This window comes from Protopterus annectens, chromosome 5.part0 (genome assembly GCF_019279795.1).
Source record: "Protopterus annectens isolate FY-2018-M chromosome 5.part0, PAN1.0, whole genome shotgun sequence".
In the NCBI taxonomy this organism is placed as follows: domain Eukaryota; kingdom Metazoa; phylum Chordata; order Ceratodontiformes; family Protopteridae; genus Protopterus; species Protopterus annectens.
The window spans coordinates 1854135905-1854160470 of NC_056735.1; the positions used below are offsets into that span (position 1 = coordinate 1854135905).

The 24566-nt window shown below is 38.5% G+C and overlaps 1 protein-coding gene across 1 annotated transcript in view; it reads left to right on the forward strand.

The window, feature by feature from the left end:
- LOC122802426 (guanylate cyclase soluble subunit beta-2-like) overlaps positions 1-24566 on the forward strand; it is an 866018-nt gene that overhangs the window by 276473 nt on the left and 564979 nt on the right. The window contains exon 8 of the mRNA XM_044072045.1: positions 19910-20003. Within this exon, the coding sequence (XP_043927980.1) occupies positions 19910-20003 (94 nt within the window). The remainder of the gene's footprint in view (positions 1-19909; positions 20004-24566) is intronic.

The following is a 24566-nucleotide window of genomic DNA, read 5'->3' on the forward strand; positions in this document are numbered from 1 at the left end:
GTGCATGATAGTGGTTGTACATAACAGATGAAGGTGTGAAATGTGGCAGGCTAGCTCTGTGCTATATGATGAGCAATAGCAGTGCTCATTAAATGGACATGGACATTGACTATCCCCTTTGCAACCCATCACACACACTATGATCACAACAGAGAAGTAATTTACCCTACATGAGCAGGGGTGAGGTGTGTTTGTCTACTTTTTACCAGATTAAAAATTGGAAATGGGAGTGTACGAAAGAGTTAAAAAGGGAAGGCAAGCAGAGAGTAGAAAAGAAGGAAGGTGAGCAACTAAGGAAAGATAGAGGTGGGAAGGGTGGGGTAAATAGTGTTTGAATAAGTAGAAGGTAAGTTGGGGAAGGAAGGAAGGAATTAAAGTAAGTGGAAGGTAAAGGGATTAGGGTAGGTAGTAGCAGAATGCAGACAAGACTGACAGGGTGTGTGAAAAAAATATTGAGGAAAAGGAACACAATGTTGAAGGAGACATCAGATAGAGAGGAGATGATGGAGAGTGGAGGAATGTATAACCAAAAGAGGTGGGCAATGACATAAAGGTGAGGGAACACTAGGATAAGGGATAGGATGGGGCTCCACAACTGCAGTCCCTGCCAATTATGATTCAGTGGGAGGTTACTCATTATCCTGGGTATCATCACTACTGGGCCCTGACTCAGATGGTGAAAGCAATGCTAGATAGGGACAAGTCTCAGCTAGTCACCAGCAGCGTTCCACTGTCTGGCTAAGTCAGGTATCTCACCTCCAATTGATGGTCTCTCTCCCATGTCTGCCAGCTGCCAACGAATAACAAAGATGCCACCTCCACTGGCAAAGCATCTGATGCAGAGTTGTCTGTAGTGGGTGGCACATGAAGAGCAGGAGGTGGGCAGATTAATTTGGCAGGCTGGGACTCAGATGTGCTGTATGCTTCCAGCTGTGATGGTGGTGGTCATGTCGCTGCTGCCACCTGTGGGGGACTGAGAGGCCTTGCCTGAGGTATGGGTGCAGATCTCAAGACAGATGCATATGACTGTAAAATAAATGGAGGGAAATAAAATAATTAACAAAATAAAGGTATACAGTAGAAAGGAGGGTGGGAGTAGAGAGAAATATGATAAAAAAATAAAGCTGATATGTACTTCTATGATTAAAATAGACCTAATATACTTCAATGAACAACAAACACACTTCTCATTTTAACAAGGTTGTTAGTACAGACAAGTGATGGGGGAAACCTGAACCCACAGCCATCAGTACCTGTATTCATATGTTCATAGGTTCATAGGTAGGTAGTAGGCTATTGGCCCAAGGACCTAAGTAAGCCTAGCCAGCAAGGTTCCCTGGTGTAGGCCACCCAAGAAAGTTATTTTCCTGTGCCCCTCTCAACCAGAGCCACAGGAGTAATCCCCGGGGTGTATTTCCTATTTCCCATCCACTCATCAAGATTTTCTTGAAGAGTGCTAATGAGGAACTTTGCTTGACATAGATGGGTAACTTGATCCAGAGTATGAGAAGTCTCTGGGACAGGAATCTATCCCTTCAGCATGTCCTGTTTATTGTGGTGACAAGGTTTAGGTCCCTACAGCGTGTAGCTCAGAGGGACTGGGATTTCTTTAGGTGTAACGTGTCCAACAGCTCTGGGTTTGACATAGCTTTATATGTTAAGCAGAGATCACCTCGGAGTAGGCGATATTCTACGGAGTAAAGCTGGAGTTTTTTTGAGATGGTCAGTGTAGGGCATCTGCTTGAGGCAAGTAATCCTCTTTGTGAGGTACTTCTGTGGCCTTTCCAGCTGCTGCAGATGTCTTGTGAGGTACATTCCAAAAGGGGCATTGTACTTTATAATGGGTCTAATGAGTGTCAAGTAGAGGGGAACAATGACCTCTTTTTTTCCTGGATGAGAACCTTTTTGTGATGAGGTGTGCCATGTAGAAGGATTTCCTGACTACTGTGGTGATGTGATTATCAAAAGACAGACTACTGTCCACCTGGGTCCCAAGGTCTCTTATCACACATTTGGCATTAAGTAGACTGCCACCTATGTGGTAGTTCATGGGTACAGAGTTTTTTAACAAAGGGGATGACAATGCACTTTTTGGCATTGAGTTTGAGGCCATGGCTCTGACACCAGGCATCTGTCTCAGTGAGGCCCTTCTGTAGGATGTCCACATCATTTGGGGACTCGACTATGGCTCCTAGTTTGCAGTCATCTGCCAACTTCATTAGCCAAAGGCCTTCTGTGTTAGCCTGTACTTCAGAGAAGTAGATACTAAACAGGAGAGGTCCCAGGACTGAACCCTGTGGTACTCCACTTGTCACTGGTTTGAAGTCAGATTTGGAGTCTGCAACTTTTATAGTGTGGGTTCTGTCAGTGAGCCAGTTGGCAACCCATCTTGTGATGTAGGGATTTATACCTAGTTTAGTGAGTTTAGCTATAATTCCAGAATGGGGGATGGTTTTGAAAGCCTTGGCGAGGTCAAGATAGGCTGTGTGAACCACCTTACCCTCATCTACGGATCTGGTAACTGCCTCAAAGAAGTCAATCAGGTTCAGGAGGCATGATCTGCCTTTCACAAACCTGAACTGGGTGGGGTCTAGAGTTTGGCGGTTACCAATGTCTTTGTTTATGAGTTCCACGATGATGCATTCTATGGCCTTACAGACTAGGCTCATCAGGCTAATAGGGCAATAATTCCCGGGATCTGTAGTGGCTCCTCCTTTGTGGAGTAGGATAACTGTTGCTATCTGCCATCCAGTGGGCACAAAGCCTGATGTGAGGCTATGATCGAACATGGTGCTTAGGTGGAGAGACAGTTCATTCTGAAGTTCATGTAAAACGCAGCCTGGGATGTTGTCCGGTCCCATGGATGCTGTGTTTTTGGCTTTAGAGAGTGCAGATTTTACCTGCATAGTTGTGATTACAGGGACTCTGCATTTTTTCCTGTATAGCTATGGGCCCTTTAGGGGTGAGAGGGGGGTAAAGTTAGCACTGAACCCATCTGCCAGGATGTTGGCAATATCAGTTGGTTCTGTAATTTTTGTGCCGTTGAGCAGTAACTCAGAACAGATCTGAGTGTTGCCATTGAGATTCTTGACATAGCTATAGAATGATTTGTGGTTGTCCCTAGAATCAGTGGCGATTTTGTTTTCATAGCTAGCTTTGGAGGATCTTATAAGGGATCTCAGCTTCTTACTGAAGCTGACTGGGGAGCTCCTCCACTCATGGGATTTTACTCTCTTTTGCAACAGTTTCTATCTTCTGTTGTAGAGTTTGTTTATGGCAGGGGACCACCAGATTGGCTTCCTTTTTTTGGAGGATAGCGTCTTGGTTCTGTTTGGGATAGCACGATCCATGCATTCATGTAAGTGCTTACAGAGTGCATTTGTGTAGGATTCAGCAGTCATAACTGTATTGTCCATCTGCATGGGTGTCATGAAGTTCACCACTTCTGTCTTATGAAGCATGAAGTTAGCTTTGGAGAAATGTTTTACCGTGGTTTCCTTAATAAGGGGTGAGGTGGGATGTGGATATCTAGGGTGATTAGCTTATGGTTGGATCTGACCAGCGAGGAGTTGACTTCAGGTGTGGAACACCGGTCACTCATGTTGGTAATGACTAGGTCTAGGATATTGTTGCCCCTGCTGGGGGTGTGGATAAGTTGATCCAGGGCATTGGAATTTATGAATTCCAGGAAGCATTGAGCAAAGGAGTTGGTACATGAGTCGTTTTCCCAGTTAATGGTGGGGTAGTTGAAATCGCCCATTATTAGTGTGTTTGGTTGAACCCTAATATTTTCCAGTATATCAAGAAAAGAGAAGTGGGAATCCTGGGGCATGGTGGGGGATCTGTAGCAAGCTACAATTTGGATTCCAGTTTTGCCCAGAGTTAGTTGCACTTGGATAACCTCGGATGCATTATGCTGAGCAACTAGTCTGAAGGTGTGGATATCCTTAATGAATATGGACACACCTCCGGCTTTGGTGTTCTGGTTCAGGCTAGATGGCTGAAACATGTGGTATGAGTTATACCCTGATAATGCAGGGGTGCTCTCTGGAGCCTTGAACCAGGTCTCAGTCACTGCACAGATATTGATGTTCTCCATTTTAAGGAGTGCCTCGAGGGAGTGCATTTTGAGATTTAGACTTCTAGCATTGAGTAGCATTACCCTCAGTTTTTGCTTGCCTGTTCCTGTTATGGTGGTGAATTTGTCATTTGAACCTTGCCTAAAAAAGGCACAATAGGGGCGGTAAGAGCCTTAGCCAGTATCCAGGATCCCAGGGATGACAGGTGCAGGACATCTCTGGCAAAGCATCGTGGTCTGTCGACCATGTCATCCCAGGCAGACAGATACTGGATCCCCTTAGAATGACACCAGAAGCTTAGCCAATTGTTGAAATCAATCATTTTGTCCTTATACTGCGGTATCATTCTGGGTGATGGCAGGAAGCTACCCAGGGCTAGGTTCATACCTGCCTGGGCTACAACATTAGAGAGCTCTTCCACGTCTCATTTCATGTAGTCTGGGGAGGTACGTCTCAGGTCATTCACACCATGGACAATGACAGAGTCATATTTATACTTGTTGTGGAGTGACCTGAGTGTGTGGGTTATGTGGCGGATCCTGGCACCCGACAGGCATCTGACAGTAACCTTCTCCTTGTTTAGCCTAGTGAGTGGGACACCAGTGTGCCTGACTATAGAGTCACCTATGACTAGTATGTTGGGTACATTGTTTTGCCTTATGGGCTGTGGTTGAGTGGCACACTAAGTCTGTAGGCTATGTGTCATTTGGGTTGTGTTGGGGGGGTGGAGGGTGTTTGCATTTCTGCTTTGGAGGTGTCTGTTGCTTGAGCAGATTATTATTGAGAGCCTCCGTGAATGTTTTTGTGTTTCTATGTGTGGATTTTGGTGTGTAGGTTTAGTGGGACTATGTGATGAGTATGGTGTGGTGCAAGTGTTTACCTTCTCCTCTTGACTGTCAAGTTCAGTCTTGCTTGGAGAGAGCTTTACCTCCAGTTTGGCTAGATAAGTGCATCTCTCACAAGTTGTAGTGTTGGGTGCTAGGAGGAAAGGGTTGTCTGTGTACATGAAGCAATTGCTACATTGCCCCAAGATGCTCAGATTCATCAGATAGACAGGAGAGAACACTGGGAGCTGACCCTTCGACATGCCTGAATAAAAAACTATTTTCCTCTAGACAAGTGAGGAAAGTGAGTACAAGAGCTGTTTTTCTCGAAGCAAGTGTGGAAAGTAAGTACAAAAACTGTTTTCCTCTAGGTAATAAGGAAGGTTGAGTGATGTAGTAATTTGTAGCTTATTTAGTGCTTACAACAAGTTCTGAACAAGTGTTGATCACAAATAAGCAAATTCAACTGCTAAAACTAAGAATCTGTATCTGAAGTAGACTAGTTACAGGAAAGAAACAAGTGCAAATGTGGGCTTTTAAATCAGAAAATTGAGAGAGATGGGAAAATTGCCCAAACGGCCAATAGCTACAATTTCTGGGACAGAAACCACTCCTTATGTGGTAGATAGGTTATCTAGTGCTTACCACTCCCACTGATAAGCTAGCAGGCTTCCCTCCAACACAGAAAGGCTTTGGGGCCTCAGGAGCTTACAAACAGTCCTGGATACAGCAAATCTGTATCTGGACTAGACTAGTTACAGGAAAGGGTGAGGGGACAAGTGCAAATACAGGCTTTTAAATCAGAAAGTTGAGAGAGATGGAAAAACTCCAAAATGGCCAACAACTACAATTTCTGGGCCAGAACCACTCCTTATGTGGTAGATAGGTTGCCTAGTGCTTACCACTCCCACTGATAAGCTAGCAGGCTTCCCTCCAACACAGACAGGCTTGGGGGGGGGGCTCAGAAGCTTACAAACAGTCCTGGATATAACAAATCTGTATCTGGACTAGACTAGTTACAGGAAAGGCAGGAAACAAGAATAATTTTTTGTTGTTGTTACAGTTAAGCAGAATACAGGGAGATTCTAGCAAAGTTTTTTTTTTTTTTTTGTAAAGGAAAGGGAGAGAGGAGAAGCAGAAGATAATTCAAGGTTAGGAAACTAAGTGGGGTGGCCTTCTCAAATGTTCTCTATGTATTAAGTAGAATGAGCTAACGACACTAGACTGGAAGGAGTGTCCCAGATTAAATTTACAGTTGGGGCGGGCAACTGCAAAGCCCACCAAGTATAACAGACACCAACAGGGAGGGAGAGTGGGGAACAATACTAAAGCTAGTAGCCTACACTATTTTAGACAATAAACACTACAGAAATGTTTATCACAGCAGAAGAACAGCAGTGAGCCACAAGATGAAAGTTTTTAAACAGATAAAGGAGCAAGGAGACTGCAGAATGCTTTTAACTGAAAACAAATCAGTTATACAATACACTCCTTGACAGGAAACCAGAACAAACAAACAGCTGCTTAACAAGTAGAGAAAATTTCCCGTTAATACCGTTCACACAGTGAAACTAGATAAAAAGCTTTACAAACAGTGTGACAGTAAAAACCTTATTTATCAGGGTCTGTAAGGCAGACAATGTTAGTTGAACTGTGCAGATTAGTTAATAGCAATAAAATACAGTAAAAAGTATGCAGCAGGCAATAAAAAGTGCTATATATAAATTGCTAGAAGCAATAACTAGTAAAAATAAACAAAATAAACAGGATACCTATTGTTGTATATCGCAGATCAGAGTTGTAGTCAATGCCCCTCCTCCACTCAGCTCAGTGAAAGGCCTTTGCATGATTAACATGATGAGCTACTTGGACAAACTGACACTGTCTGTAGTCCAAGACATAGTAATGGTATGTCTGAGACAAATGCACTTATTCAAGGAAAAAATGCTACTCAGACATACATTTCCCTCACAGGTTATAAGGGAAGGAAACAACCACATCAGACATAGATTGCCATGACTCAGATGTCCACCCACTCAAGAATGTTGCTCATATTTTTTCCATATCTGATGTTGTAGTTAGTATAATGAGACTGACACCTCAACTGAAAAAAAAAATTATCAGAACAAAAATGGAGGGATCTGAACCCACAGGCATCATCACAATGTGAGAACACTGCCTTAACATTTTAATCTACTTGTCCAAGTATACAGCAAGTTGTGCACACTCACACTAGTACCATTCAAAAGTCATACTGCTACCTTTAAACTATGTATGTTATTTCAGAAGTGGCAGTGATTTACAAAAGGCATACAATATATAACCAAAGCTATACTACTTTCAGTATTAAAATCTGAACATTCTGAATCACATATACTCACTCTGACATTCCCTTAGTTTCCTCACATGCAGTTGCTTATTTACTGCAGTCTGTTCAGGGGATATGGACAGAAATACACCAGTAGTTAACATCTGTGGATGCACGCCTTGACAGGTTGCATGGATAGCTGACATAATTCATACTTACAGTGCATGGAGGTTGACATAACGGTTAAGGTGTTTATCTCGGAAACAGGAGGTACAGAGTTTGACTAGTTACAGGGGTTGTTGGCTTGGCTTAAAATGGCCCAGAAGGGCAGTTTTCCTAGTACTAACCTATCAACAGAGGTGTGCCTGCTGTTTAACGTCATCCTGTCATTTGCCTTGGAGTTCAGAATTATGGTACCTTATGTCATTATAATGTTGGCAGCACTGTTACTTCATGCATGGGATGCCAGTGGCATAGGTGACAGCCTGGGCTAAACTATTCCAGGTTTCAGTCTTATACTGAGGTCCCTGATAGCCCTCCTGCAGGAGCCTCTGTCTATAATCCTTATGGAGGAGGTGGAGAAAGTTTTTTGACTCTTCCATACACCACATCTGTGCCATGATGTCTCACCTTGAAAAATCACATGAAAAACTGGCAGAAAACTGGCACCCAAAGCAGTTCTCGTATGAGCTATCTGCCGAGCATCAAAGGGCACCTCATCTATGAGAAGGATAGTGGGATAGAATTATATCGGTACTATATTATTATGCCTTAAAAATAGCACTTTAAGGTATGAAACATGGTAGGCCTGTATCCCTGTGTATGGCGTTACAAAAGCAGGATCTACAGTGAATCCATGTATGTAAGGTTATATTTGATTCTGCCCAGAGGCAGAGCCTGGAACGCGCATGCACAGTGCTTCTTGCAGTTACCCAGTCATGTGCATAACATTGAACAAAATTGATCATGATGGTTAATAGATGTTCCCATTACACAAATTGAGTGATTCTGAAATTATAATGAGCAGAACCCTAATTAGCATAATCATCATTCCCAGCCAAGTGAGTCTGCATGATATAAGTATGACAGTAGGCAGATAGCCTCACAGCAACCAAGTTCAGGACCTGCATTGTCTATAACATAATAATTGTACAAGCAAACCTACAACTCTGTTTGTACAAGGTAAGAATTACTTTTTTACAACTCTCATATTTTTAAATATTGCTGATTTTAACTGCTATTGCACTTTTTAATATAATAAAACATAGGTTTGCCAGGCAAGTGTATTGGGAAGGTATACTGAGAGGGGGATTGCAAGGGTAAAGAACTTTTTGGGATGAAGGATTGTAAAACATAATATGAGGCACACCCATCATCTCATACTTAGAATACAGTTCAAAGCATTCTTGCTGGACTTTTGATACCATTTCCAGTAAATAATTTTGACTGTTGTATACATTATATATATGTCAGTTGCTAGACTATTTTAGCCCACAGAAGAGCAGTCATGTCACGTTAGTAAGTTGCAGTGATATGGATAATGTTCTGTCTGGCATTAATCTAAGACTATGGCTATGACCGTACAACTCTCAAGTACACAACCAGCATGCCGTATGGCCCAGGCGAGACTTGTGGTGTAAGGATCAAGGCAAGACTGGGGGTGTAAGGATTCTACAGGGCTGCGCAGGAACGAGGCTGGTGATTTTACTGGTTTACACTCCTACTAAGAAATGCCTAAACAACAGCAGAAGCATAAGCACACTGTGGAAATAAATCCATAAGCCAAAGTTCCCCAGTGCAGTCAATGAAGTGCTACTGCATTCCCTCTGTTTCCGTGGTTGATGGCTCTTTGGACTGCATGGAGATGACCAGGCCTATCAGGACAGTGCATGGGATGAGGTGGTAGCAGATGTCAGTGCATTTGGTAGCCACAAGCACAGTTATGAGTTGGTGTAATGCAGGGACACTGATATCACACAAGCTGTCAAGCAAAGAGCTCAACACCTGGCACAGCAAGGTAGGGCATTGGGTAAGGGGACACCAAGTTAACCACTTCTCATGGAGGCAGATGAGTTCCTGGTCTCTCTCAGAGGCACTGGCACCTCCATATTGTCCAACAGAACAGGTACAGTGCTGGGTGTTGGGGCAGTGCTGCATCAACCAACAAGGTAATCCACTGGAGATGCCCCAGGTAGATAGACCTATTTCTGCTTAAAAATACCTTTAAGTCCTCTGCATCCTTCAGTCACTGCCCAAATAATGACAGCTATCTGATTTATGGTATATAACTACATCAGGATTTCACCATCCACAGCTGTCTTCAGAAGGTATGCAACTGAATTATTTATTTTTATTATGTTAGTAATTGTAATCCTCAGTTGCATTTGTACTTCTGGTGCTGGGTCATAATTACACAGGATATTGTGCTTTGGTATATTTAGAGGTGAGTCTTCATATGGCACCAGCACTGAGGAACTTCTCCCATCTGCTGTTGGTGGATCTGTGACCTCTAATACTGATGGTGGGTATTACATAACACAGTCAGGGAGAACATGGTGTGAATGTGACCACTGCATCCCCTGGGCAGACCATACACACAGTCTCTATGTCTGTGAGTACCCATATACCACACCTCATAGGAAGGACAGGTTAATGGGCACACTATCAATCAGGAAAGTGTGCTGACTTCTAGTAGAACCAGGTAGGGGACAGTAAGAGTGAGAGCCTTTTATTGTCTGGTCCATTCTGGGTAGGAGTGAGGTGGTGTTACTTATCGTGCAAGAGGAGGCTTGTTTGTTCACAATTACCACAGGACAAGGAGATGTGACCTTATTAAGCTATACGCTATAATACTCATGCCCATGTCAGTGACCAGGGTGAGGTCAGGGCCATTAAAGAGAAACCCCAAGGGCTGCATGCATGATGACTTACATGATCAGCTTTCACCCATGGGGTAATGAGGACCAATCTATGGCAAAAACATGATACTCATTAGGCAGTAGAGAGAAAAGAAATACCAGTTTCATGACAGGAAAGTATAATGGATGTTCAATCTACATTTGCCCAGCTCCTGAAATCAACAAAAACTACATTCTACTTTCTCAAACTCTGCCAGTATAGACCCACTACTATTCCCACAGACATGGGCGCCAGAACCATAGAGCGAGAGGGAGGGAGCACACCCCCCACACACACTTTTACAGCTGTAAGACCTATAGGCGGATCCATGAGTGCGAAGTAAATTCAAACACAAAAATGTGCGGAACCTGCTGCTGCATTTCTGGTCACATCAATACTGCTGCCAGAGTAAGGAGAGATTTTATGTGTTTCCCCCAAGGCTCCATTTATGCACTGGAAGGAAGCTCCATTTATGTTTTTTATGCACTGGAAGGAAGCTCTGTTTATGTACAGGCTGAGGTAAGGAGAGATTGTATCTGTTTACCCCAAGGCTGCGCTGAGTGTGCTCAGTTTATGGTTATGCAGGCTGTGCTGAAGAGGTCCGTTATGCAGGCTGTGCTGAGGAGGTCCGTTATGCAGTGTGTGTGTGTGTGTGTGTGTGTGTGCTGAGGAGGTCCATTATCCAGTGTGTGCGCTGAGGAGGTCCATTATGCAGTGTGTGTGTGCTGAGGAGGTCCATTATGCAGTGTGTGTGCTGAGGAGGTCCATTATGCAGTGTGTGTGTGTGTGTGTGTGTGTGTGTGTGTGTGTGTGTGTGTGTGTGTGTGTGTGTGTAACATGCCCCAGTTACTTATGACTGGTGGTTAGAATTACTTGGGCTCAAACCCTGTACCTTAGGTACAGGAGCCAGCATTCTCTACCCAAACCACCACTTGTAATCCAGGGAGTTTAGTCTGTTCCTCTTAAAATGTAGGGTTTTCTGGCAAATCATTGAGAATGGAATTCACTAAATAATGATATCCTTTTAAGTTTCAGTCTTCCTATCTTTTTTGGAAACCCATGGTAACACAAACCACTATTTTAGCAAAGTTCTAAGATTATACAAGCAATATTTAAAATATGTCCCTGGTTTTGGGCCTTTGCCCCCCCCAAAATAAATTTTGGCTTTTTCCAGATTACTTCTGCTGTGAAATTGAGAGCTCTAGTTGTGCCAAGTGGATGGTGCAGTGGTAGTGCTGTCGCCTCACAGCAAGATGTTTTTGGTTTGATTTTTGGCTGGGGTGCCTTCTGTGTGGAGTCTATATGTCCTCGCTGTGTTTGTGCCAGTTTCCACTGGGTGCTCTGATTTCCTCCCATGTTACAAAGACATGCATCTGGAGCATTTCTCCCTGGGCCTCTGCTGAAAATTGGCTTTGTTCCAAGTTGGACTTTCCAGGTAAACAAATGTTAAATAAATAAAAAATTTTGCTGAGAGCTTCAGGGAAAGAGAAGTTTAGTGCTGCTTATTCAGAGTCTGTTTGCATTTTTAGTAGCACAACAGGTAGTAGCCTTACTTTTGATGCAGAACACTGTGGGTTCTACTCCCACAGTATGCAGATGGATCGCTGATACTGTGCTGTGTTGTACTTTAAAAGGAATGGATGCTGCAGTCCTGTGAATGTTCTCCTTTAGAGGAATTACCAAGTAACTATGAACCTGTTATCAGTTTGCCATCCGTTCCCTATTACAATATCACTAGCTTATCATTTTTTAATGTAACATAGGCAATTTATTCTTCAAGGGCAACAATCACTTTATTTGTAGATGAAACAATGAAATATAAAGGTGTTTCCTAACAGCAATCTCTTCATTAGTTAGAGATCCATTTAATGTGGAATTATTTAGATGACTTACTTCTGTAGAGATTTTGCATATTTACTGATATTGGTGGATTGTAATGACAGAAGTTTGAGTGACCTTTTATGGTTGAAATTTTCTGAAATGGGTAGTTTTTTCATTGGTTCATACATTTTATTTCATTGCTTACTAGAAGACTGTTCAAAACTACAAATTTAAAGCACAGTCTAACAACTGGTGCTGTATTATACAAGGAATGTAATTTAATACAATCAGGAAGGTGAATTAATTGTTAGTAAGTTTAGCAAGGCCAATAGAGAGAGGGAGTGGTATTTACTTTTGTAGAGTGGCTGCTCTGGCAAGTATTTGAGTGGAATTGAAGGTTGTTTATGGCTCCTCATTTTGGGGAATTTGAATATTAAGAAGGGCAGTTTATATTTTCTTATTTTAGAGGATGTGATGCTCTGAGAGAAAGATAGATTTTTGACATAAGGGAAGGATAGTTGTATTTATGTAAGGGAGGTGGGCAAGAGGGAGGAGTTGGAGTTAGTAATGGGAGGAGATAGAGATGAAATGATATGAGGTAGTAGAGCTAGATAGTAGGGGAGCATGATTGGGTGGAGGTTTTGAGGAATAATGAATCAGATTGGCTGATGGTTGAGTTTATGGGTATAAATCTGGGGAGAGCTGGGGTGAGTTGGAAAGGGGGTAGGGTAGAGGAGTGGAGTGACCCCGAGCATAGCAAGGTCGAATGGAGCAGGTAGACCCAGCTGTACACAGTAATTGGAAAGTCAAGAAACCAATCAGTAAGATTTATGCAGGAAGGTATGTCAGGTTGAATTTGGGGGGTAGTGAAAGTGGGAATAGAGGGATAAGAACCAGAGAGGTCAACACCAAGGTGTTATGTCCAGTTAACAGAGCAGGCACTTATAGGTGGGGTGGTAATACACTAAAAGGGGAGTTGAGGCAGTTAGAAGGTGTCTAAGGGAGCAGCTGAGATGGTGTTGCTAGGAGAGTTAATTTTAACTTGTGTTACAGAGCCATCTAGTGGGAAATGGGTGGAGAAACAAACAACTAAAACTGGGGGAAAAATGTAGGGGATAAGAAGGAAAGGACCAGGGTGGGGAACGAATGCTCTTAGGAAGCCAGTGTGAGTGTGCAAGGTCTGAGCAAGACCAGTCCACAGACTATTTCAAAGACAATAGGTGGTGTCTTACATAGCAAAGACAGGCAGTGTAAGCTGATTTATATAGGACTAAGACCACTAGGATTGCATAAACATAGGCTGCACATGCATAGATAAGTTGGGTTTCTGTCCCGTTCTGTGCTCAGTTATGGAGCCTGAAGATAGTTATTCAAAGTTTCATTCAATCACCTTCCAGGCTAGCAACAAATTCTGACTGATAGGCTGGGGTAGTTAGAGTCACATTCCGGCTATGAGGTGGCTGAACAGGAAATCAGTCTGGCCTCAAACATTTGAAGTTAGTTTCTCTTGTGTAACATACAAGTCAACAAACTGTATTCTCTACTGCAGTATCTTCCATTGCCAAAGCATCTGTGCAACCAGTGACAGCAACTCGTGCAGATTTTTCTTCTTGACATAAACCTTAAAGCCTATGCAGTACTTGTACTACAAGTCACGTTGCAAACTCTGTTCTTCTCTACTTTCTTTTGCTTGCAGCAGTGCTGCTAGTACTTCTCCTTCTCTCTTTTTTGCTTCTCTTGAATTAACCTTATTGTTTAGGTCTTGCACCATCAGTTCATCTGGGTTTTAGTTCACTCTCATCCATATCTAAATAAGACAGTGAACGTTTTGGTTACTCCGAAAAGTAAGGTAGCTGTTTCACCTGATCTTAAACCCTCCACCTTCTGCGCAGCTTAGAACAGTTTCTAGTTTTCTAGTTTTTTTTTTTTTTTTTGAACAGATATAGGGGTTGATGCCTAGCTTAGTGAGTTTTTCTATGATTCCTAAGTGGGGAATTTTATCAAAGGCCTTGGACAGATGAAGGTAGGTTGTATGAACTACCATGCCTTCATCCACAGCTCTGGTGAATGACTCAAAGAAGTCGACCAAGTTGAGCAGGTATGATCTACCCTTCACAAAACCAAACTGTATGGGATCCAGAGTTTGGAGATTCCCTATATCCTTGTTTATTAGGTCCATGATGATGTGTTCCATAGCTCTGCATGTCAGACTCATCAAGATAATGGGACGATAGTTCTACTAGGCTAGCTACCCTTGAGGGCCATTTTAAGCATAGACAATTTTTGTTTTTCTGCTCAAGTTAGCCTATCCCATTTAGTTAGAGATTGGCCTTACCCATCCCATGGTCAATAATTATATATTAATCCTAGTAAGAATAATTGGGATAATACCATATATAACTGGAGGGAATATATGCATGGGATAAAGCATTTAGGAGCTGCCTCTGTTCATTAGTAGTACAGGGGGCAGTCCTAGGGTAAATTTTCTGTTTCCCATCCATAGATCCAAGTTGTACCTGAATATGGACAGGGATGAACTTGTTTTTGTTTTTCAATGGGATAAGGAACTAGATATCCATACTGATCTTGTTAACCAGTATGAAGACTCTATGAGCCAAGGAGGAAGGGGTGAGAGCACCCCATACATAAGGTAACTGGTCCAAGTTCATCCAGTAATTCACTTACCTTTTGCCTTTTGGGGAAGAAGATGAAGAATCAACTGGCCAGATGGCATCTCTTCTTCATTGGGAAGAAGTCTAAGCTTTGGAACTAAGTATCTGAAACATGTAGGATTGGGGTGCTCTGCAGCAGACAGGCCAAAGTCAAGATGGGGTGACAACAGTTATGTCATATTAGAACAGTTGCATGGATATTTGCACATCTTTCACTGAAGCCATTGTACATCACTGAGGGTGCAGGAAGGAATCATAAGAAAATACCTAGATGTAGTAAAGACACTAGTGCCCACTTCTCCTTAGTTGATCTCCAACTCACTGGATTACTGGCCCCCTCTCAGTATCGTTTCAGTTCTTTTCTTTTATTCAGAAAAGCTTTTTTATTTCAACTCATTAACACATTTAGTACCTTTTTGTGGATTTCCATTTGAATTGCATATCTCCTTACATTTTCATTGCATTGATCAGAACTGTCTGCATCCTTAAGAAAGCAACTTCAGGATTTAGGAGTAGAAGAGTAAAGTTACTATCTAACACTCATTTACTCAGATACAAAAAGTTAACAGCAGTCTTTCAAAACAGTGACATTGTGAAAGCAAAAACAGAGTTAATTTTCGCAAGGAGTACAGAGCTTTCACAACATCCCACTATAGGATGATTTGGATTATTTATGTATTTACATTTTAGTGATGGTGTTAGCCTTACTGGGTGGATATACATTTTCAGAGGGGGCATAAGAAGGAATACAAAAAATGTGACAGATTTGACAAAAAAATTATATAACACGGGTATAAAACAAATATGATACACCAGACTTATACAGAATAGTAAGGCAGGAAGATTTCTTAATGACATAGAAGATTAAGATCAGGTCTCTGACTGTAACCAAATTATTATGTGTTTGAGATATGGATGCCAAGAAAGTCATCTTGAAGTGAAGTTTGAGAAGTGAATCTTGGCATTCATATTGAGATAACATAATAAGGTTTATCATTCGTGAGACTTGATATTTCTTTGTAGTGTGTGTAGCTTTATCTGCTTCAAGTCTGCATTTATATTCCACCCGGCAAGAATTATAATACTCTAGAAAATATCTTACATTGGCTAGCTTCTAACTATCACCAGGAAACCATTGCCTTGGAGGACTTTAACATTGATTGGAACACCTGTTTCTCTGAAACTCCCTCCACCCATTTAAAACTCCATGGGTTTACTCAGATCATTGCCACACCCACCAGATTTAGCAAAAAATAGAGTCAAAGATAGTATCCTCAATTGAATACTTATTAACAGCCACCCCCAAAAGTACAAGTCAGGTACATTACCCAATGATCTAAGTGATCATTGCCTTACCTATATTATTAGACTCAAAGCCGACATTCCCACCCAGCCCACCTACAAAACTATAAGAAACGTCAGGAACTTTAACCTAGACAACTTCCAAAAAGAACACAAAGCATGTAATTGAATGTCTTGAAATGACTCCCATTACAAGAAGCAGTTGAGTACTTCAGTACCAGATTTCTGGCTATCCTTAACCACCATGCTCCTACTTGTACCACCCGTGTAAAAGCCACAGTTGCACTGTGGCTATCTAAAGAAACAAAAACCAAATTTAAACTAAGAAACAATGCCTGGGCCAGGTGGCATGTTACCAAAGTCCCTATGGACCAAGTAAGATACCAGCAGCTAAGGAACCAAACCAAAAAATCTGTCATTCTAGACAAAAATAAATCACTACACCCACTTACAACAAAAATATCAGCTAAAACCTCAAAAGTTCTGGGCTGGTATTAACAATCTTCTCCACCCAGGCTGTTCCGCCACTCCTACCCCATCAGCTGCACTTGATAAATCCCCTGTAGAAATTGCAAACAGCTTCAACTCCTTCTTTAATGAAACTATCCAGTCTCTAGCTACCCATCTCACTCCATTGGACACAAACACCAGTTCTGGCACATCTTGCCCTGATCCACCCAGCACCCAACCCACCTTTACCTTTCAAACCGTACCTACCAACCTGATCCGGACCTTACTCAAAAAGCTAAAACCTACTACACTAGCTGCCGACCATCTACCAGCTTAATATCTTCAAAAAGCAGCTGATGCCATAGCACTTCCCATTTCTATTCTGATCAACAGATCCATCTCAGAAGGATCCATCCCAGCAATATGGAAAATATCACATTATACCTCTCCATAAAGGAGGAAGTTCCACAGAATTATCTAACTTTAGATCTATAGCCATTCTTTCACCACTAGCTAAAATCATGGAAAGATGCATACACAAACAAATCATGCACTTTCTTATTCAAAACGGAAAGCTCGCCGACTCTCAGCATGGCTTTAGGCCATTCCACAGTACCACCACAACTCTTCTATCTTTCTCTAATGTCATCAATCTTCATCGTAACAACAACAAACTGTCTTCAGAATTCTTCCTAGATCTCACAAAAGCTTTCAATATGGTCAACCATCACTTACTGCTCAATACCCTACAAACCATCGGTTTAGACCAACACGCAATAAAATGGTTTCACGACTACCTAAACAGTAGACAGAAGGCTGTTGTATGGCAGAACAAGCTATCATGCCAACTTCCTCTAACCCTAGGTGTCCCACAAGGTTCCGTACTAGGTCCTCTTCTTTTCTCCGTCTTTATCAATGATCTGAACACCACCATCCCAGGAGCCACCTGCATCCAATACGCAGATGACTCAATGCTAATATGCTCCTCCTCCTCTCCTACACGACTTCTAACCCTCACCCAGACCACATTCAGCATGGTAGAAACATGGCTAGCTAATCGCTGCCTGTTTCTAAATCCTAACAAAACCGAGCTACTACTTTTATCCCCTAACCATAGAATTTCTCCTCCTTCCTTCAACATCAAATCTAGGAATGACACCATTATCTCCCCTGATGACCATGCAAAGCTTCTAGGCGTAATAATAGACAACAGCCTTAAATTTGATTAACATGTCAATCACACTATTAAGTCAGTCAACAAAAAACTTGGCTCCCTGTACACAGCCAAACCTGTCCTCACCCCCCCCTAGCTAGGGTAGCTATTGCAAGATCACACCTCCTCTCTACCTTTATGTTTGCCACCCCTGTGCTCACCAACCTATCCAAAACCAATCTCAACAAATTATCAGAATGTTGCAATCATACAGCCAGATTTGCTACTGGCATGGCTTTTAGGACCCACCATTGCCAGAACCTCAAAGCACTGGGATGGGTACACTACCCTACCCTTCTACAGTTCAACCAGCTTATAGTAGTGCATAAAATACTCCATCAACCTGATAACACCCCTGCCCTTAAAATTATTCTCACCCCTCATAGTGCCCCCAGGTCATTATGCTCAGCTGATAAACTAATGATACTGACCCAAAAATCCAACAACTCTGCAGGCGATGCTATATTTGCCAACTCAACCGGTAAAATCTGGAATCTACTCCCTACTATCATTACCAAGGAAACCTCACTAACCCTATTTAAAAGAGAACTCAAAAAAATACCTCACATCTCATTGGCTGTGCTCTTGTTCTAGACCTAACAACTTCACTAATACATGTCTTGCTACCCAACCTGCTGTTTAGCCAAGTATATTTGGCTCCTAGCATTTGAATGTCTAAGCATTGTGAATTATGAGATCTGATTGTATTCTATGTTCACATTTTCTTTTTTTTTTATTTTTTTTTTTTTTTTAGTTTTCTAAGGGTTTATTTAATTTCTTTTTTTTTAAAACAAGTTTATTGTTTTAACATACAAAATAAATATCATAACAATTTTATACAAGCAATTAAAATAGAAATAGTTATAACATTCAATAAAATAACCAAAGTATTTACAAAGACATCCACTACAAATCAAATCAATTGATTAAACTATAATGTCATGCTATTGAGACTAAGATTTTTTAACAGGTTTTGTAAAATATCCCATATAATATAATAAGATGTTTTTCTAGTAGTTCTTGATTTTATTGTCATCAATTCCATATGACACACTTCAGTCATAACATTTTTAAATTCATTAAATGAAGGAGGGGTATCTGAAATCCAATTTCTGGTTATTATTTTTCTAGCCACTGCTAGAATAGACCATAATAAGGGAAGTTTAACTTTTTTAACACTTTTAGGAACAGGTGTGTTAAATAATATAAGTGATTTAGAAACAATGAAATTATCTGTGAAAAGGGCCTGCAAAAAATCATTGATTAACTTCCAATATTCCTTCAATTGTATACAGTCATAAAACATATGTGCCCAATCAGCATTTATTTCTACATTACATCTTTTACATAAGTTGTCTTTATTATTTATTTTATTCATAATTAAAGGTGTATAGAAGGATCTATGTAAAAATTTACAAGTAAAAAGTCTCCAATTAATGGAAGAAGTAGTTTTATAAGCAGATTCCAATATATATTGTTTATCTTGTTGTTTTGGTGATTCACCATTAATGGAAATGAAATAATTCCAATAGGTATCTGAACTGTAATGAGTTTCTTCTCTGATAATTTTATGTATGTATGAGAGCTTACCTTTATCAGAAACTCTATGCTGTAAATTTAATATCAAGTAATCAATCAGTATTGGAACAGATTCTTTAACTGTTAAAGACATTAAATCAATTTTATTAATAAGATGTTGTCTAAAAGTCTGAATTTCTAACCAACATGTTTCTCTCAAATCAAATTCTTGCTTTAAGAAGTCTAAATTTTTACTTTATTATCAGACAGCAACTGATACCAATACTTTAGATCATTCTCTGTGACTAAAAGAGTTCTTTCAGAGGTGGTTGACAAAAGCATACCTTGTGTATACATTATAGGAATAGAATAAAATTCCATTCCTTATACTTAGGATGCATGAATATAAAATTACGATAACTGATAATAATGTTTAATGGGTAACTAACTACATATTTTGGTGTAATGGATGAAGTACAAAATTCTTTTAGTAACCATAACATGGGGTTATTTACAATAATATTTTTATGTATTAAAGAGATTTTCATGAAGTGAATGCTAATTAGTTCCCAGTAATCTTTCCATCTTGCAACATATGACTGATCTATTAACAAAGTAATAACTTTTATAATAGAAGAGATAGTATATAAATTAAAGTCTGGAAATGAAATGCCCCTTGAGACCAGCTATTAGTATGTTTCTTTAATGCAATCCTAGGTCTATTAGGTGCCCATAAGAAATTTAACATTAGTGAATTCAATTTCTTAATAATTATTTTTGTAGGTGGGAGTATTATTGATTGTATTAAGTATAATATCTTAGGGAATACTATCATTTTAATAATTGTGAGTCTCTCTTCCATGGTACAATATCATATTGTTCCAGCTACTGAAAAGATTTTGTATATTAAGAAGACAGGTACTATAATTATTATGTATAATAGATTTGATATCTTTAGTTAATATTATACCTAAGTAAGTTATCTGACCTGAGTTGGGTATATATTTGTTAAAATCATTAATGAGGACATTTTTTCGTGTGTATATTGGTAATATTTTAGTTTTTCTTCATTGAATATTAAACCAGAGATATTTTTAAAATCCATCATTTTATCAAATAAGGACTGCATAGAAGAGTTAGATCCAGCTGATGTAATTAGAACATCATCTGCAAAAGTTGAATTTTAGATATTGTATTTTCATCTATATCAAATCCTTCTATATCAGTACTTTTTCTGATCAAATTAGCCCAAGGCTCCATTATTAAAGTAAATAATAGTGGAGAGAGTGGACACCCTTGTTTTGTACCTTTTAAAATGGGTATTTTTTGTGAGACAAATGTTCCTATCTTAATGTAAGCCAATGCTCCTTTATATAGATGTTCAATTAGATTTACAAATGCATCTGAGAAGTTTGTGCACTTCAGTAAGATAAACAAGTAGTCCCAACTTACTGAATCAAATGCTGAACTTATATCGAGACTAATAAGTGTTAAATGTTTCTTTTTCCTATTTGCAAAATCAATTAACGTTAAAGTTCTCCTTATATTATCAAAAGTATTTCTATTTACAATAAAGCCTGTCTGGTCTATATCTATAATGCCTGGGATGATTGTCTTTAATCTATCAGCAAAAATACTCATAAACATTTTATAGTCAACATTAAGTAATGAAATAGGTCTATATGAAGTGCATCTGGTTGGGTCTTTATTGGGTTTTAAAATTGGTGAAATAAATGTGTATTGCCAAGATGGGGGAGTTGTTAACTCATTTTGGGCCAAAATAAAAACCTTATGTATTAATGAGTAAGTACTTTTGGGAATAATTTTATAGATCTCTGGTATAATACCATAATTACCTGGTGCTTTGTTTGATTTAAGCTTGTTTATTTGTGTAATAACCTCTGTATATGAAATATTTTTATCCATTAGTTTAGTCTGTTGTTTATTAAGTTTTTTGTTCATGTTTGTAGTTATAAATTTCTTTATTTTATCTTTAGGCTCCATGTTAATGTTATTATGATTAATTTTGTGAAAGTGATTTCTAAATTCATCTAATATTTCTGGTAAACTAGAAACATTCTTCTTTTTCCTTGGAGAGAAAATTTCTTTGATATGATTTTGTTTATTCAACCTTTTTGTTTTATTTTTAAGTCTATGTAAGTATTTGGGACTTATTGAGTAAGACAAAAACGTATATTTCTCTAATGTTATTTTAACTTTATGAGTTAAAATTTCTTTGTATTTCTCATTTAATTTATTTATTTCTTCAATGACTTTTTTGTCAATAATATTTTCTTTATTATTATGTTTGTATGAGTCTAATTTGCTTTGAATATCTAGTAATTCCTTGTCCCAAGATTTCCTTTTATTATTATACCATCTGATACTTTGTCCATATAAATATGATTTTAAAGCATCCCAAACATAAACAATGGAGACTTCAGGTGTATTGTTTAAGTCTAAAAATGTTGCACTTCTGAAAGTATATAATCTTTATAGTCTTTTAGTTGAGTTAAGTATGCTGGTATCCTTTTGATCTGAACATTGTAAGTACTTTTATCATAAACTCAAAGACAATTGAATTATGATCTGATATAGGACACGAAATGATTTTAGAATTAATTAAGTCTGTAACCATCTGGTTAGAAATAAAGACTCCATCTATTTTTGAATAAGTTTTATATCTGTTAGAAAAAAGTGTATGGTAATGATTTTGAATCTATCTGATTATTAATATCATTCAAATGATATAAATTAACAAAATCCTTTAAATGTTTTGCATTAGATGTAATTTTCCTTTTCCTATAGTAGTAGTATCTTTTTCATGTAGGATACAATTAAAGTCACCTGCTAAAATAATATCTCCTATAGAAAATGATATGATCTTATTGAGATGGTGTTTCACTGTATTAATGCCAATTCCTGGTATCCAGTATACATTGATTAATGTATATGTCTTTCCATTAATCTGTATTGTAACCATACAAAACATTCCTTTATCATCTTTATAAGACTTAATAGTTTTAGGTATGGGCATACTTTTATTCCATAAAATAGCCACTCCTCTTTTTTTCTGAGTGTGTTCTGAACTAACCAAGACTGTATATTTATTAGTGGCTAATTTATCAATATCCTTTTTCAGGAGATGTGTTTCTTGAAGGAATACTAAGTTGGCCCTATACAAATTAATGTATCTCATTAAACTTGCCCTTTTACATGGGTTATTCAGTCCATTAATGTTTAAAGAAATTCCTTTTAGAGAAATCATTTAGCTTTTATAAACATATAAAACATATAATCAGAATAACAATTAACAAAATAAATGATATTATACCTCCTCCTTTAGGTGTACCATTAATTATAGCTGTATTTATTGAAAATCTTATGGGATTTTGTATAAGCTTCACTTTTATTTGTAGTGACAATAAGTTTATAAAATGTGTTGTGGATGTCAGAACTATATACAAACAACAATAAACAGGTGAAAATAATATTAGGATTAAACATTGCACCCAGCCTGGAGTTAAGAACTCCAACTTTGAGTAGTACATACCACTCAAGTTATCCCCCTATCCTAAGCAGCAGTACCTCAGCTGCCACCATATCAATTCAATACTAACTATTATTAACTAAAGTTAACCTCATTTAATTAGATTATCTAGTAAGACAAAGCTAAACAATTTATAAATCAGCTTCATATAAACAAATAAGAACATTTAGAAACAGCTCAAATTACTATGTACATCTATTTTGTAAAATACACTCATAATCAAAATAGCATTCTAATAAACTTGATAATGGGAACCGAGAAGAGAGAGAGAAAGAAAGAAAGAGAGAAAGAAAAAAAAAAAAGGGCATATCTATATATTAGTTTATTAAAAGTTTGTAAAAATAAGTTCTTATGTTCATTTGGATTCAATAACTTAGGCTATAATGGTTCAGACATTACATATATTAGGGTATTCCTACTTTCTGCCATAGAAATGCAGTTAACAGTTTTAAAAACTTTAAATTACTTGCACCAAAGCTTTCTTCTCATACTTATTATTGCCAGTAAATAAAATATTTATACTCATACATATGTTTACAAGTCATACTGCACAGCAATGTAAATTCCTAGTTATACATAAATCATTGTGAAGAAAGCCATCTGTATTTTATATATCTGAACTGCTGCTTTAAAATATGTCACATGACAGTTTCTTCTAAGATAAAATCATAATGATACTTGTGCTTGTCAATTAGATAAGTCAAATGATTTGTAACATTATATATGTTTAAATCATAAGTATTTATATACAATAATATGTAGCAGTCATGTAAGCTTTCAAAAACATGTGTATATATGTTTTACCTTCTATGCCTTCTAAAATATCTCACTTGCTTACTATGGCATACTGAATCATTTAAAATCATTATAACTTTCATATTTTATAAATTACATCTTAGATAAGTAAGTTGTTATAAAGAATCACTCACATTTAGATGTCATAAAGTTCGTTTTTCATCACAAAGTCGCATTTACAGCAGTTTTACTTCCTGGAACAGTGTTCTTCTTGAATCTGCGATGTGTCAGTGTGAAATCAGGGGTCAAAGTTCAAAATGACTGCATTCAGCTTCTCTGCGTGTATTCTGAGTGTTGAAGTTTTTAAAACAACTCGAGGACACTATTCACGAGGTAACCCACATCCCAAATTGTCTCCCTTAACATTCTGGCGGGAATTTTAGTAAATACAAATGACTGACATTCATTTAGTAATACAAATGAAACTAAACAGTGCAAAACCTTCGCGAAGTATTTTACAAGTCATTACAGTCTCTATGACAGTGAAACCAAGCCTACAGTTATTTAACATATTATACAACTTATTTTTATATGCCTCATTTCATTTTCTCATACAAATCTTATTATATACATATATCAGTATTATCAGAAGCATATAACTGTACTTATAAGAGAGAAAGAGAGAGAGAAAAAAGAAAAGGAAGAGAGTAGAGAAAAAAAAGAGAGAGAGAGAGAAGAAAGAACAATGGAAGCTACACAGAGTATCTACAAAGAAATATTACTTGCTGTTTGTATTAATAAAGTTAAACATGAAACATATTACTTACAACTATTTTAGTTCTAATTATTTGCAATTATATCATGACATATTATTTGTAATCATGTATAAGCAATAAAGTCATGATATAATATTTAGCAACAGTGTTTAAACAGCATATATAGTTTTAAAGAACTAATAAGTTATTATTTCACTTTTTCCATATTTTACATCATACTTCTCTCCTTGCCCTCCCCACCCCTCACTAAATGCATAGTTTATAAAGAATGCCATTATTTAAAACAAGAAGAGAAAGAAAATGTATCAAATTACTAACCTTAGGTCTCTTTATCACAAAGAGAAACAAGTTGATTGATAGCATGTTATTTGTTCCTCAGAGAGTTTGACTATTTATGAAACAAAAACAGTTCTTTGCACA